This window comes from Platichthys flesus, chromosome 10 (assembly GCF_949316205.1).
Source record: "Platichthys flesus chromosome 10, fPlaFle2.1, whole genome shotgun sequence".
NCBI classification, from domain to species: Eukaryota; Metazoa; Chordata; class Actinopteri; order Pleuronectiformes; family Pleuronectidae; genus Platichthys; species Platichthys flesus.
Window position 1 is genome coordinate 13,757,022 of NC_084954.1, and position 16,336 is coordinate 13,773,357.

Here is a 16,336-nt window from a genome sequence, read left to right on the forward strand (position 1 = left end):
AGCTGTATATTGTAAATCAGCCAGGAGCAGTTCATCAAAGTATAAAACATGTCACTTCCTGTAGCCACCAGGGGGCGCTGTAATTTCAAGTCATAATTTCTGTGTAGATGTCATCAGGATGGCACCCTTGTCTTACATGTCTAGTTTGGACTCGATTGGACAATGTATGTCCGAGATACAGAACCTCGTGTTTTGATGGCGTTTAATCAAACTCAAGACGCCACGCCACGGTCACACGGTGTGACGAAAGGTCAATCTCTTAATCACTTTTTATCTCCATCTTGTTGTGATGGCACTGATCTTAATTTGAAGTTAATCTGATGAAAGCCCTGGGACAAGTGCATCAAGTAAAAATGTGGAATATGGAAAAAAAATGGCCACTTAATCCAAAATGGCGGCCTCCCTGTTTGGTCAAGCATACCTATCCAAGATATTTTTTTGTTTGTTATGAAACGACACATGTCCCGATAGATTTGTATAAATGTCGGCCATCGTAGTGCCGGGGTTGCCCTATAGGGGGCGCTGGTCATTTTTTTTGCCACGCCCATTTCTTAAAACCATATGAATATCTTCAGGGGGGGGCTGTTGTTACACACATGTAGTTTGAGAGAGATAGAATCATGAACACTGAAGTTACAGCAATTTCGTGTTTCACGGCGAGTTGATGAACTTTAATGCCACGCCATTCATATGGCGTTTGACGAAAAGTCACGGTAATCTTATGTCTTCATTGTCAATGTCTTGGGACCCATTTGATACAGTTTGACATGGTTGAGGTCAGTGGATGAGGAGAAATTCATCCAAGTGTAAGACAAGCAAAAAACAAGACATTTCCTGTTGCCACCAGGGGGCGCTGCGGTTTTAAGTCATCATTTATGCATAGATGTCATCAGGCGGGGACTATTGTCTTACATGTCTAGTTTGGACTTGATTGGAACATGTATGTCCGAGATACAGATGCCCGTGTTTTGATGGCGTGTAACCAATTTTTAACGCCATGCCACGGTCACACGGTGTGATAAAAAAAAAATCCCTCAATCATTTTTTATCTCCATCTTGTTGTGATGACACTCATCTGAATTTGAAGTTGATCTGATGAAAGCCCTGGGACAAGTACGTAAAAGTAAAAATGTGGGATATTGCCAAAATGGCCACTAAAAGCAAAATGGCGGACTTCCTGTTGCGTTTTTCATAATGCTCCATGAGACTTTTTTTCATGACTGGTCACGATACACCTATATCCAGATTTTGATGAAAATCCGTTATGTGGAAACCTAGGGGCTGGTTCCAGGGGGCGCTGTAGAGCCATTTTGCCACGCCCAATTCCAATTACTCCAGAATACTAAAATATCCGCAGACCTTGAATTTCCTGCAAAGTTTCATAACTTTTTGAGCATGTCTAGACCCTGAAAAAGCCCCCCAAAGGGAAATAATAATAATAACTAGGGCTACGTTGTAGCACTAACGGGCCCGAGCACAGGCAATTTCAAGTCTGTTGCGGTCGGGGAAGAGAGAACGTTCGATGACCAAGCGCTCGTCTCAGCGTTGCATGCATTTGCGCAATGCTGCGATATAAACGCTTCACTTCCTGTAGCCAGCAGGTGGCGCTATGATTTTAAGTCATGGTGTCTTTGTTGATGTCATCAGGTCGCGCTTCTTGTCTTACATGTGTAGTTTGAACTCGATTGGACCAAATATGTCCAAGATACAGAAGCTTGTGTTTTCATGGCGTTTAGTCACATTTTGACGCCTCGCCACGGTCACACGGTGTGGCGAAAAATTGATCTTTCAATAACTTTAGATCTCCATCTTGTTGTGATGACACTCGTCTAAATTTTCAGTTGATCTGATGAAAGCTCTCCAAGAAGTACTTGAAAATAAAAAACATGGAATATGGTCCAAATAGAAAATGGCGGGGTTCCTGTTGCGTTTTTCAAATTGCTCCGAGCGCGTTTTTTGTGCATCTGGTGATGATACACAACTGTCTTCAATTTCGTGAGGATCAGTGAATTCTAAATGAGGTGTTTCTCCATAAATGAGGGGAAGCTCCGTTGGTTGCGCTGTTGAGCCATTTTGCCACGCCCATTCTTTAAAACCATCTGAATATCTTCAAGGGAGGGGGGCTGATGATACACACATGTAGTTTGAGGGAGATGGACCCATGAACACGGAAGTTAAAGCGTTTTCGTGTGTCATGGCGAGCTGATGTGACGCCCCGCCACAGTCAGACAGTGTGACGAAAAGTTGTTTCTTTGATAACTTTAGATCTCCATCTTGTTGTGATGACGCTCGTCTAAATTTTCAGTTGATGTGATGAAAGCTGTACGAGAAGTATATCAAAGTAAAAGATTATGGAATATGACCAAAATGGCCACGAAATCGAAAATGGCGTGCTTCCTGTTGCGTTTTTCATATTGCTCCGAGCGCGTTTTTTGTGCATCTGGTGATGATACACAACTGTCTTCAATTTCGTGCGGATCAGTGAATGCTAAATGAGGTGTTTCTCCGTAAATGAGGGAAAGCACCGTTGGTGGCGCTGTTGAGCCATTTTGCCACACCCATTTCCAAATACCCCAGATTACGTAAATTTTCACGAGGCCTATAATCTGCCCTATAGATGTTGAATGCATTCTGTAGTGAGAACACATTCAAGCACATGTCCTACACCTCCATGAGAGGGGGGAGGGGTGAGAAGGGGGAGGGATGAGAGGGGTGAAAGGGGGTGGGGTAAGATGGGGGCAGGTTGATCTGAGGAGGTCTGTTTTAGACAGAGTGAAAAGGTGCTGTTTTAAATTATCCTTGGGGTATTTTTACCAAAATATTTTACAGACATTTCATTAAGACCCCAAGGAACCATATCAACTGTGTTGAAATGGAAATAATATGTCCCCTTTAAAGCGAATATGTCCCCTTTAAGCGGTTTCGTGTGTCATGGTGAGCTGATTTGACGCCCCGCCACAGTCAGACGGTGTGTCGAAAAGTTGTTTCTTTGATAACTTTAGATCTCCATCTTGTTGTGATGCCACCCGTCTAAATTTTAAATTGATGTGATGAAAGCTCTCCGACAAATAAATCAAAGCGCACGATGTACAAAAACAAGACATTTCCTGATGCCACCAGGGGGCGCTTTCCTTTTAAGTCATGATTTCTAGGTAGATGTCTTCCGGTCGCGACTCTTGTCTTATATGTGTAGTTTGGAGTCGATTGGACAAAATATGTCTAAGTTACAGAAGCTTGCTTATATTGGCGTTTAGTCGAACTTTGAGACCTCACCACGGTCACACGGTGTGATGAAAAGTTTAAATATTGATAACTTTAGATCTTCATCTTGTTTTGTAGAGTCTCATCTAATTTTTAAGTTGATCTGATGAAAGCTCTCCGAGTAGTACATAAAAACATAACACGTCTTAAAAACAAGACATTTCCTGTTGCCCCCAGGGGGCGCTGTGATTGTAAGTCACAATTTCTGCACCGATGTCTTCTGGTCGCGATTCTTGTCGTATGTGTCTAGTTTGGACTCAATTGGACAAAATATGTCTGAAATATGGAAGCTTGTGTTTTGATGGCGTTTCATCAAACTTTAACGCCACACCACGGTCAGACGGTTTTGCTAAAACGTAATCCTTCAATAACTTTAGATCTCCAATTTGTTGTGATGACGATCGTCTAAATTTGAAGTTGATCTGATGAAAGCTGTACGACAAGTACATCAAAGAAAAAATATGGAATATGACCGAAATGGCCACTAAAGTCAAACTGGCGGGCTTCCTGCTGCGTTATTCATAATGCACTGATGGACTTTTTTGTGCATCTTGTCATGAGACACAATAGTCTATGTTTTTTTTGAGGATCGGTGAATGCTAAATGAGGGGCTTTTCCGTAGGTGGCGCTCTTGAGCCATTTTGCCACGCCCTTTTCAAAATACTTCAGAAAACGTAAACTTGCGCACATTTGTAATTTACTGTACACTTTAGAAACTTTTTGAGCACGTTAAAGCCCTCAAAAAGCCAATTCACTGAGCGAAGAAAAATAATAATAATAATAATCTTTTCAATTTCAATAGGTCCTCTCACCGATTTCGGTGCTCGGGCCCTAATAATAATAATAAAAATCCTTACAGATTCAATAGGGCCTCTCACCATTCGGTGCTCGGGCCCTAATAATCTTTTCAATTTCAATAGGTCCTCTCACCGATTTCGGTGCTCGGGCCCTAATAATAAAAATCCTTACAGATTCAATAGGGCCTCTCACCATTCGGTGCTCGGGCCCTAACTAGGGCTACGTTGTAGCACTTGCGGGCCCGAGCACCCGCACGTTGAAGCCTGTTGCGGTCGGTGGAGAGAGCGATCGATGACCAAGCGCACATCATCGATCGAGCATGCACTTCTCCACGTTGCATGCGTTTTGCGCTCTGCGGCAGTAGGTTTGCCAGTAGGTGGCGCCATCACTATTATTACGCACAGACATATATATCTGTTCATGTAGGCGCTCTGATGTAGCGTGAGCAATTTTGTGTCAATTGGTCAATGTTAACACAACTTAATTTTCACACTGATCAGTAGGTGGCGCTATGACCCTGAACTAATATTTATATGTGGAGCTGTTCAGATCAGTATTGTGATCATAGGTCAGTAGTTTGGAGGTGGTTGGATAATGCAGAGTGGATTAACAAAGTACTTCCTGTTTCCTGGCGAATCAGTAGGTGGCGCTATGACACTGAGGAAATATTGACACATAGAGCTGTTCAGGCTTGGACTCTGACCATGTGACAGAAGTTTTGTAGTGATAGGACAATGCACAGTGGAGTTATGATAACATCGTGTCCTTTGGCGAAGGAAAATCCTTCGCCGCACATCAATGTTTACACGGTTTGAGGAAACGTCACAATTCTGACCATGATCTAATGACTTGACTGATCTGATTTGAGCTGTATATTGTAAATCAGCCAGGAGCAGTTCATCAAAGTATAAAACATGTCACTTCCTGTAGCCACCAGGGGGCACTGTAATTTCAAGTCATAATTTCTGTGTAGATGTCATCAGGATGGCACCCTTGTCTTACATGTCTAGTTTGGACTCGATTGGACAATGTATGTCCGAGATACAGAACCTTGTGTTTTGATGGCGTTTAATCAAACTCAAGACGCCACGCCACGGTCACACGGTGTGACGAAAGGTCAATCTCTTAATCACTTTTTATATCCATCTTGTTGTGATGGCACTGATCTTAATTTGAAGTTAATCTGATGAAAGCCCTGGGACAAGTGCATCAAGTAAAAATGTGGAATATGGAAAAAAAATGGCCACTTAATCCAAAATGGCGGCCTCCCTGTTTGGTCAAGCATACCTATCCAAGATATTTTTTTGTTTGTTATGAAACGACACATGTCCCGATAGATTTGTATAAATGTCGGCCATCGTAGTGCCGGGGTTGCCCTATAGGGGGCGCTGGTCAGTTTTTTTGCCACGCCCATTTCTTAAAACCATATGAATATCTTCAGGGGGGGGCTGTTGTTACACACATGTAGTTTGAGAGAGATAGAATCATGAACACTGAAGTTACAGCAATTTCGTGTTTCACGGCGAGTTGATGAACTTTAATGCCACGCCATTCATATGGCGTTTGACGAAAAGTCACGGTAATCTTATGTCTTCATTGTCAATGTCTTGGGACCCATTTGATACAGTTTGACATGGTTGAGGTCAGTGGATGAGGAGAAATTCATCCAAGTGTAAGACAAGCAAAAAACAAGACATTTCCTGTTGCCACCAGGGGGCGCTGCGGTTTTAAGTCATCATTTATGCATAGATGTCATCAGGCGGGGACTATTGTCTTACATGTCTAGTTTGGACTTGATTGGAACATGTATGTCCGAGATACAGATGCCCGTGTTTTGATGGCGTGTAACCAATTTTTAACGCCATGCCACGGTCACACGGTGTGATAAAAAAAAAATCCCTCAATCATTTTTTATCTCCATCTTGTTGTGATGACACTCATCTGAATTTGAAGTTGATCTGATGAAAGCCCTGGGACAAGTACGTAAAAGTAAAAATGTGGGATATTGCCAAAATGGCCACTAAAAGCAAAATGGCGGACTTCCTGTTGCGTTTTTCATAATGCTCCATGAGACTTTTTTTCATGACTGGTCACGATACACCTATATCCAGATTTTGATGAAAATCCGTTATGTGGAAACCTAGGGGCTGGTTCCAGGGGGCGCTGTAGAGCCATTTTGCCACGCCCAATTCCAATTACTCCAGAATACTAAAATATCCGCAGACCTTGAATTTCCTGCAAAGTTTCATAACTTTTTGAGCATGTCTAGACCCTGAAAAAGCCCCCCAAAGGGAAATAATAATAATAATAATAATAATAATAATAAAAATCCTTACAGATTCAATAGGGCCTCTCACCATTCGGTGCTCGGGCCCTAATAATAATAAAAATCCTTACAGATTCAATAGGGCCTCTCACCATTCGGTGCTCGGGCCCTAATAATAATAATAATAATAATAATAATAAAAATCCTTACAGATTCAATAGGGCCTCTCACCATTCGGTGCTCGGGCCCTAATAATAATAATAATAAAAATCCTTACAGATTCAATAGGGCCTCTCACCATTCGGTGCTCGGGCCCTAATAATGAGACACAGAGTGGTGCAGGGGTGATTTAATTTAGTAAATGCCAGTTATCATTACCGAAGAGAGGATAGCACCGTGATATAAATCATAGGCTGTAGATAAGGATGAGTGACACATCAAAGCCAAAAGGCCGCCATCTTGCGCCATTGGAGCCAGAGTCTTTGCTGTAGCAATCGAGTGCAGAAGCGACTTCCTGCCGACACTTGCACTTGACCAATCACAAGTCAGTCTCAGTTATCAATCATGGTGTTTCACACCATTTTATTGCATCAAATAATTATTTAAAACCAAAGTTATCAGACAATGATTCCTTGAGGGAATGTTTTGTTTTGTCTATGTCCCTTCCATTAACATGGAGGAGACAGGATCAATGACTTATTGTGTAGCTGGCCACCGCTGCAACAATATAATATACCATAGTCATGAGTGTTCATAAATGCCTTGACCTATATACACATTAAACACAAATGTCTGTATATCTTCCCACAACATTATAGAGTTTGTTTAGTTTACATGTTCTTATAAATGTCAGTCAGGGTTTAAAGTTAAGTTTTGGCTTCTATGTTAGTGTCCTTGAACACTGATGGGTATGAGTAAATGATTAAATGATACAATGTTATGCTATATCTATCAACTCATTCTTTGACCTCCATCCATGAACATGACAGAGGAGGAATTTATGAACTACACTGCAGCCATCCACTAGGGGGCAATCAAAATGCTTTGGCGTCCCTTTTCATGAGCAGTTATGTCGTCCATCTCTATATAAAGTATATGATATCCATCTACATTGAGAAAAACACTTGCTTTTATGTATTAAACCCCACTGAAATGTTTTGTGTTCACGTAGGAGCCATACAGCCCTCTTGCCAGCACAGACCTGGACATCCCCACACAGAAAGAAGAGCAGGAGGAGTATATGAGGTGGAGGAAAGAGCGTGAGCAGATCGACAAGGAGAGAGTGGCTCGGCATAAAAACGCAAAGGGCCAGTGGAGAAGGGCCTGGGACGTGGACAAGACTGAGAACATGTGAGAAATCTGAGCACTCCCTTTCCCCAGGGCACTTTGACTTTTCACAGCTGTGATAGTAGATCTCTCTCAGAGAAATCTTTTTCAATCTATTTCCATGAAATTTCAGCTGAGTAGCTTTATTCTTCTTCAGATTTGGCTTATTAAGGGACACTTGGTGGTTGTTTAAGGAGATTAGAGCTTTATTTGGCCAGTAAGGAATAGTCACGAACTCCTGGTCTTCAATCAATCTCATAAAAACATTACAAAAATCGTTATCTCTCTAGTTTCCTGTTAAAAATCATACGCTTCCATCTAGTATCAAAAAATGAAATAAAAAAAAATACATTGTTTTCTGTAATTTATGCATAATATATATATAATATATATATTATACAGAAAATACAGAAAAATATATATATAAGTGCTGTCAGTTAAACGCGTTATTAACGTTGTTGACGCTAACCTATTTTAACAACGTCAATTTTTTTCTCGCGTGATTAATGCAGAGCTGCCAACTCTCACGTTTTCGCCGTGTAACACACGCTAAGACTAAATCTATTTTAACTTTCGTTGACGAGTCGAAACGCGCTCAGAGAGACATAGTGAGTTCAGAGCTTGTTCATGTGAAGCAGCCGCTCGGTGACTGACTACTGTGAAAAGACAGAATTTCTCTGATCTCAGCTGATCAGAGATCAGCGCCTCAGCTCCTTGATCAGAGCAGAAGCTGCAGTTGGTTTCTACCGAGCTTCAGTATCTGTGTTCGCCTCTAGTCTGACCTGCTCTCGCTTTTTGTTTTATTATTTCGCCAACGAAAATATATATTTTTAAGCTATTAGGCTGCAGCTTTATGTTTTTATTTATTTCAAAATAGGGTACTTCTTATTTCATACATTTTCCACAAATGTGGGGAGGACTCAAATAGCCCTACAAAGTTCTGTGCTTAATTTCTCTCAAAGTAGGCCAACACTTGCTTGTGTATTTTGTGTGTTTGTTATTTTGTTGCTTGTCTGTTTGAGTAGCTGGCTGAAAGCAAAGAAGTAGTAGGCTTACCTTTCATTGGTAACCTAACTGTTACGGTTTATTGTTTCTGAAATAAGAGGCCTGACTGCTTTGTTCACAGCAAACTTGAAAAAAAGAAAATACTAAGCCATGGTTTAACTGCACTATAGGCTGAGTCCTTGTTAACCTGAAATGTGCACTTTATAATTTTTTTTGTACCGACCTGTTTGGCAATGTTGTTTTTCAATAAAATAAAAAATTTGCATAAAGCAAGCCAATCCACTTTTCCATGTTGATAAGAGCATTAAAACGAAACTAAAAGTATGGAAAAATAAAAAAATGGACATTTAGAATAGATAAAACTGTGCGATTAATTTTGAGTTAACTATGACATAAATGCGATTAATCGCGGTTAAATATTTTAATTGTTTGACAGCACTAATATATATAAATTATTTTTTATATATATATTATATATATATATATTATATATGAATATGTTTTTTTTTATTTTAATCTTACTTATTTATTCCATCTTCTCATTAATTCATATTAATGAGAATATGGAAACCACTAATGTTTGCAGCAGCGGCACAGAGGGTTAAAACATAAACCCACCTACCAGCACAAATAGAAACGTAAACATGAATAAATTCAGGGTTTCACAGGCAGAAAAGCAATGGAGCTGACATAATTTTGTAGGTAAAAAATTGATAACTAACTAGAGACAGTTAACAAAGCTAGGGTAGCTTTTCCCCTGATTGCAGTTGTTATGCTCTGCTAATATGCGTTTTAGTGACAAATTAAAGCCTCTCCTTTTACCTCTGAAGTCGGCTAAGTTGAATTTTCAATGCAGATGTAGATAACAAACAAACAAAACTAAGCTCGAAGAACATCCTGTTTCTTTCTAGGGGGATGATTCAGTAGAAGTCACAGGATAAAATCCAAACGGATAACATCACAAAGTAATTACTGTTTAAGTGAATTGTGTCATTGTATGTGTTATGTTAGTATAACGTGTTGCAGACTATCTCTCATTCTAAAATGAGTCGATGAGCAGTATGTTCGAGCCTGCCCTCCCTTTTCTTTTGAGAAATCACACGTTAGCGCCTCAGACTAACTGGAGGGAAAAACACAACCCATTCATTTTTAATAGTTGTTGGATTTGAAACAATCTGGCCTGTAGTTGATAGCTGCAGAATAAATACATGGGCTGAGTAAATTAATGTGCTGTTTAAGGAAGCCTCAAAATTTAAAGAGACAAGGAAGGAGATGCTATTTTTAGCCAGGGATACGGGATGGAATGCCTTGCCTTATTTGGCGACACTTAAACAAGACCCTTGAGTCAGAATAGGGGAGGAAATGTATTTTTGACTCAACTATTTAGGGATTCAGTGGATGTACAATACAAATGTGTGACAAGTGGAGAGAAACCCCCTCTCACAGCTTCTGCATAAATGTGCAGTGATGTCACTTTGAAATTAAAATTGTTTTTCTGTGTATCTTAACCTCTGCTTTTAGGTTTTCAGACAAATCCCTGCCTGAGAAAGACTGGGGGACTTGTAGCAGAGGTAAGAATAAGACATGAGTTGAAAGATGGATTTCAATGTTGGTGTTGTATTATTTTTGTATTATTCATTATTTATTATTTTTAATTCCAGGTGGACGAAGTGCGAAAAGAGGACAACCCAGGGCAAATGTGGACCCAAGAGGTATCTCACTCTGAACTTTTGTGTTTTGATCATATAAGTCCCTTAAGGCATTCATATAGTGTACAGAAAAGGTAATAAAGCCCCTTTTGATGAGATGTGTAGTCTTTCTTGATGTCAATTCAAAGAAATTCAAGTACAAAGAGTGAAGATGGATTTTGAAGTAATTTAATTAATGAATATGTTTGTTTATTTATTTGATAGGGACAGTGCTCATTGACAACAGACAAATGATTTCAATGAACGTGCCTTAGCTGTATAGGCTAATTTTCATCTCCCATTCATAAACAGTTCTTACAAGGCAACCTGATGATTAAAGTACAACACCATCAAATCATATGAGATTAAATGTAGTTCTTACAAATGATAACAAGTTCAATTTGATTTCAGCCATATCTTAAGTTCGCATTTAAATGTTAGCTAATTTCTGCTGTTTTTTAATTGAACATATACACTTTTCCCATAGTTAATTACTGTCTGAGAAGACTGTTTACTAGTGCTGTCAGTTAAACGCGTTATTAACGACGTTAACGCAAACCCATATTAACGAAGATTAGATCTTATTTTCATACATGTGGCAGTGGTGATCGCTATTGTGTGCTAATTGTGACTTCCTGTATTCCCCTGTCCTACAGGACGTGAGAAGCGAGGAAAAGACAAGGTAGCTAAAAAGGTGCCGGTGATGAGCAGTAAAGCTAAAGGCAAAGATCGCCTGACTGGGAGGGCCAGGAGGTCAGTATCAGTGAAACATGATTTAGTGCTACACCAAAAAAACATCTTGATGTTAAACCTGATTGGATTGTCTCTCTCCACAGCCTCAATGAACTGTTAAGAGAAAAAGTTAATGTGACAAATGAAATATGTGAATTTCCCGCAGTTTGCCAGAATGTACAAATTACCCTGGATGTCATGAGTTGGATTTAGAAGTTGTGGCAGCTGACTAAATCACCCAGAAGGCCTCATTCACATCTCACTGCATTCACTTTTAATTTTTCTCCTCCAGCTTTTCCTCTGTTGTGAAACAAGCCACTGTGCTGTCTATTGACGAGGCGTTCAGGCTGCTCAGTTACACAAGTGTTGCTCAAAATAATCATAATCTCAAAAAGCCATGCGACCACAGAACCGGATGTGTGAAAATGTACCCGATGATCTATTGTGTCTGTCTCTGTGGTGGCAGTAGGTAAAGGGTCAGGGAACAACGTAGAAACCAACTCTCAGTTGCATCCAGACCAATTCTTGGTTGTTGGATGTGCTTTTGTCACAGCTGGGCAGCCCACAGGCCTCTGATTCCAACACAGCTGATATCAAAGACTCAGCTGGTAGAGCAAAGCTAGCGTGGCTTTTATTTGAAAATAAAATAGAAAGAAATTATGCTTATTTGCTTTATTGTGAAAATATCACTCTTGTTAGCATGTATAGTAAATAGACTGAATGGACTGTATCTTTTTGTGCTTTTCGACTAACAGTCACTTCGAAGCACGTCACATTCACACACAAATTCATGCAGTGCATTCATACGTCTTTTTTTAAATAACGCTTTATTCATACACTGTTGGAACAGTCGTCACAGGCAATTTGGGCTCAGTATCTTCCCTAGGGACACACAGAGTGGAGGAGCCGAGGATTGAACCAACGACCTTCTGGATAGGGGAAGACGCCCTCTTCCTCTTGATGCACAGCTGCCCAAAATAAAACATAAATGCATGTGGCTATGTGCGGGACAATTTGTGGCCAATCATAACAACTTCTTTGCTTGGCTTTTATTTTGAATTAAACAAGAATATCAGAGTAAGGTTTTTACCTTTGGGCAGGACCACGCTAGCTGTTTCCCCCATTTTCCAGTCTTTGTGCCAAGCTAAGCTAACTGACTTTATCTTCATCTTTGCCTTACAGACATGGTATAATGCTAACGGGAAATGAAATGATAATAGTATCACTATTCTAACATTGTCACTGATAGAAGTTGCTTGTATATTAAATGTTTACATTTAAATTTTTCAGATGGCTGGCCGGTGAAGAGGGAGAGAACCTACAGGTAAGAACTCAAACCTGTTCAAATATGAACTGTGCTTTGGTGAATAAAGGTTACTAAAGAATCAAAGTACCTGATTTGTTGTTCTAATCTCATCCTTTAGATGTCTGATACAACATTGGAGGAATTCCTGGAGGAACTTGATGCCCTCACAGATGTTGACGTGGATGATCAAACAGGTCAGGACACAAAAACGAAGCTGTCGCCCAGCTCAGATCTGCAGAGCGTGTCTGAGGAAGTGAGTGGATCCGCAGCATCCGTGTCCGCTGCTACGTTGAGAGAGGATGCCTCCTCTCAGGGGCGCCCAGAGGCCCTGTCTCCCCAGAGTTCAGAGAAGAAAGTACGCTTCTCGGAGGAGCTCATCCAGGGATCTCGTACGAGGCAAACCGAAGGCTCTCAGGACTCTGCCAGCTCGGAATCGAACTTAAAAGCTTCATCTCCTAAAAAGAACAATCAGGAAGTGCAAGGGCCACAGCAACCTTTTGAAAGTTCCAAGCAGGATGACGGAAGTCCTCAGGATCAGGGCGATGATCTGTCTGCTCCTCCTGTCGCTCAGCGGGAGTCTCATGAAATTGATTGCACTAAAAATGACATCAACCCCCCCACATCTCCCAACTTGCCCCCTGCCGAAAAAGCCTGTGCCTCTCCAGAGAAGGCCTCTCTCCAGCCTGTAGAGCTTGCTAAGTGCAATATCAGCAACACAAACACAGGTAGGAAATATTGTCAGTGGCCCTGACTTCTCTGACAACACATTTGTTTGACATGTACCTGAGATAATGTCTTTTTCTCACACAGAGGAGCTTATAGACTCTGGTCTGTCTGTCCTGAGCCTGGAGTCAGGAGAAACCTACCCAACGCATTGTACCAGCAGCGACAAGGTCAGTATGAGAGACAGGATGAGGGATGGCAGGATCAATAGATGTGTAAATGCACTTATGGAGGGAAGTGCAAATGGATGATCAGTTAAAATGATGAAGAGAGAGGGGCTGCAATATTCAGTCTCCGTTGAAGTGTTTTTACCACCTCTGAGGCCTGTTTCGAGTTAAGGAGAAATAACATCTCATCAAGCATGGATCAACCCGCTGATGTACAGGGTCTGATCTTAAATCTTCCCCATGGGAAATAACGTGAGGGGCCTGAGATTGATAAACCATCTCTGCATTGTTCAAATTAAATAACTTTTTGCAAGCTTAATATGTTTTTGTTTTTTTTGCAGGCGAGAGAACACGGGAAGATTGTCTGACCGACATTTTCAGGATGGAAACACCGAAACCAAAACCCAGCCACACAGAGCGACACAAAGCTCTCGTGTCTTTGTATTCGGATGCTTCATTTCGCTTCAGGTTGCTCTTTTTCGAGTTGTCAAGTTTACGGCTCACACGAGAAACCGTGGTTAGTCATTTTGCTTTGGTGCGTGGCCTCCCATCGAAGTTCTCTAACCTCTGAGGTTTGACACAGGAATGCTGAGTCGTTTCCCTGCTCAAATATTTTTGGATCGAAGCACTTTATGAACATAAAAGTATGTGTCCTGACACCCTAAACAGTATGTTGGTATGCTGCTCAAGTGCAATATCACTCAATGTTTACATGCGGATGAACATTTCAAGGTACACATCAGGAGGCTATCTGATCTGTTCCTTGTAGTTACCCCTTTGAAAAGAAAACTTCAGCCACACTTATGTTGTCTAGTGCCTGAATCTGCCTTAGAGGTAATTTCAATAATTGGATAAAGTCTGTATCACAGTGTATGATGATGCAGTCTTGACAGACCTACAGAGTAGAGTCTGTGTATCTACACTCACATCTGAGTGAGTGGAAACTATTTGTTTACGGCTTCCAGCATGGGTCAATGTCCTTACCTGGATTTAGAAATCAATATATTATTGAAGGTCACATTTAAGACTTATTGTCTTATTGGCCTCTGACCAAGACACTGGTAAGTTTCCAAAATATTACCACTGGCTGTGGTATTTGCTTTTAAGGAAATTAAAAAGGGAAGTCCACTGATTTTACTTGAGGGGCATAGTTTTGTCCTCTGTGTTAGTGCGACACAGTGTGAAAAGAGTTGCCACACGCCTTCTGTGGCTCGGGAGGTGGAAATCTGAGCTAGAAAACCCCCCATGATGTCATAGATAAGTTTGTCTCAGTTTGAAAAATCATAATTTAGGACTAAAAGTCAAGCCTCTACAGCACAGGTTCAGACTGTTCTTTACCCAAACTTTATAGAAGTACAGGTCTGAAACTTTGCTGTATTCTTTTAATAGTACGTATCCAATAATGCTGTTATAAATGATCAGCTGGTAGTTACCAGACTAAAAGTTTGAAGTTTTAAAATCAGTCTTCCCAGGTGATCAATAACACTGTAGAATAAAAACCTCAAACTTGCCCTTAAACACATTGCTAGTGTTTCTTAAAGTCAGCACAGTGTCACAGCTGAATCCCAATCATCTGTCCTTCCCTTCAAATGTAATGTTTTATACACTTAATGCAATTATAACATACGATTTACAAATGTAAACAACAACTCTGCACAAACGTGAAAGTCAAAGTTGTGAATCAAAATCTAATTTTGAATATTTTGCTCAAGTTGTTTTTAGTCTTGGAGCAGAAGAGTGGAACAGAGTCAGGCTCCCCCCCCACGGACAGACTTGTTCTACTGAGAGAACATTATCCAGGTCCATTAGGATTTAGCCTTAGTCCACAGACACCCTGGATTCAGCTGTAATTCCCTTCTGACACTGTTCTGCCACTTGGTCTCTTTTATAATCATGAAAACAACTAATATTTTTTAAAGGGTTTAGCCCGCTGTCGTGCCTTGCATATCGGCTTCTTAAATACTGAAGGTATTTCAAGGTTTGTATCATAACATACTGTAGTGTTAAATGTACTGTAGTAACAGTGCAGCGTCAGTATTGATTTTATTTATTTGCCTCTCCCAGCGGACAAGAGAATGTTATAACTAGAATGATTGTTGCAAATCTAAAACTGTATGTGCATTATAGTGGCTGTTTTTATTGCCTGTGACATGTATGGATTTGTTTTTGTTTATAGCCAGTCTACTGTTGTGTGTTTGGTATCAGTGATAGTAAGGAGCCTCACAAGAACTCTGTCCTCCAAGAAGGTTTTTGGCGTTAGTCAATGCTTCAGTTTAGTCAACGGTTATGTAACCGAAAGTAGACGAGATAGTGGATATGCTCTGAGCTGCTGGGTCCTGTCAGCCTCAACTGTGGTTACATAAAATACAAATAGTCCAGAATGAAGTAGAAGCACACTGGGAAAACGAAGAGACACGCTGCGATGAAATATGCTGTTTTTGAGTCGGGGCTTTATTCTGTATTATATATGGAATTTAAATCAGAGGTAAAAGAAATAAGTTTAAAAAGCAGGTTGTAAAATGAGCTCTGGAATATATAAAGATCCCTGTGGGATTAAAATTGGTGATATGGATTCTCGGACCTTTAACCACACAGCAGCTCGTCCTTGTTTAGATTGTTCATTTAGTTTTCAGACATCTGCATCATCAGCTCACCGAAGTGACATGTGTAGGAGAAGTAAGGGACTGTCTTGCTCCACCACTGCTGTCCTCCATGTTTTTACACACACTCTCATGGAGAAGGAATGAATGTGTGTGTGTCTGTGTGACCTCAGCTCATCATCACTTAATTCTAGCTTCATTTACTGTAGAAACAACGTGGAAGGAACGAGCAACATCAATAAAGTTTTTCTGTATTTCAAATTCTCTAATCACGCCTGCGGTTATTTTGTCGCACCCTCTCATATCACCCTTGCCACCTGCGATTACACAATAAATGCTAATTAATTCCTCCTCTGGAGAGTCTTTGAAAAGCAAAGGCCACTCTAGTGAATCTCAGAGGGAACGAAAAAAAGGGGCAGAAATCGCAGCTTTGCCAGACTGTTAAGTTTGACCTTGGTCCGCTG

The 16,336-nt window shown here is 40.6% G+C and overlaps 1 protein-coding gene across 1 annotated transcript in view; it reads left to right on the forward strand.

Moving 5' to 3' along the window:
• LOC133961990 (coiled-coil domain-containing protein 9B) overlaps nt 1–16,136 on the forward strand; it is a 73,163-nt gene extending 57,027 nt beyond the window's left edge. Inside the window, exons 6-13 of the mRNA XM_062397420.1 lie at nt 7,497–7,675; nt 10,178–10,227; nt 10,318–10,368; nt 11,001–11,097; nt 12,367–12,400; nt 12,501–13,107; nt 13,193–13,275; nt 13,614–16,136. Coding sequence (XP_062253404.1) covers nt 7,497–7,675; nt 10,178–10,227; nt 10,318–10,368; nt 11,001–11,097; nt 12,367–12,400; nt 12,501–13,107; nt 13,193–13,275; nt 13,614–13,640 — 1,128 coding nt within the window. The 3' untranslated portion in view covers nt 13,641–16,136. The remainder of the gene's footprint in view (nt 1–7,496; nt 7,676–10,177; nt 10,228–10,317; nt 10,369–11,000; nt 11,098–12,366; nt 12,401–12,500; nt 13,108–13,192; nt 13,276–13,613) is intronic.
• Nucleotides 16,137–16,336: the final 200 nt, after the last annotated feature.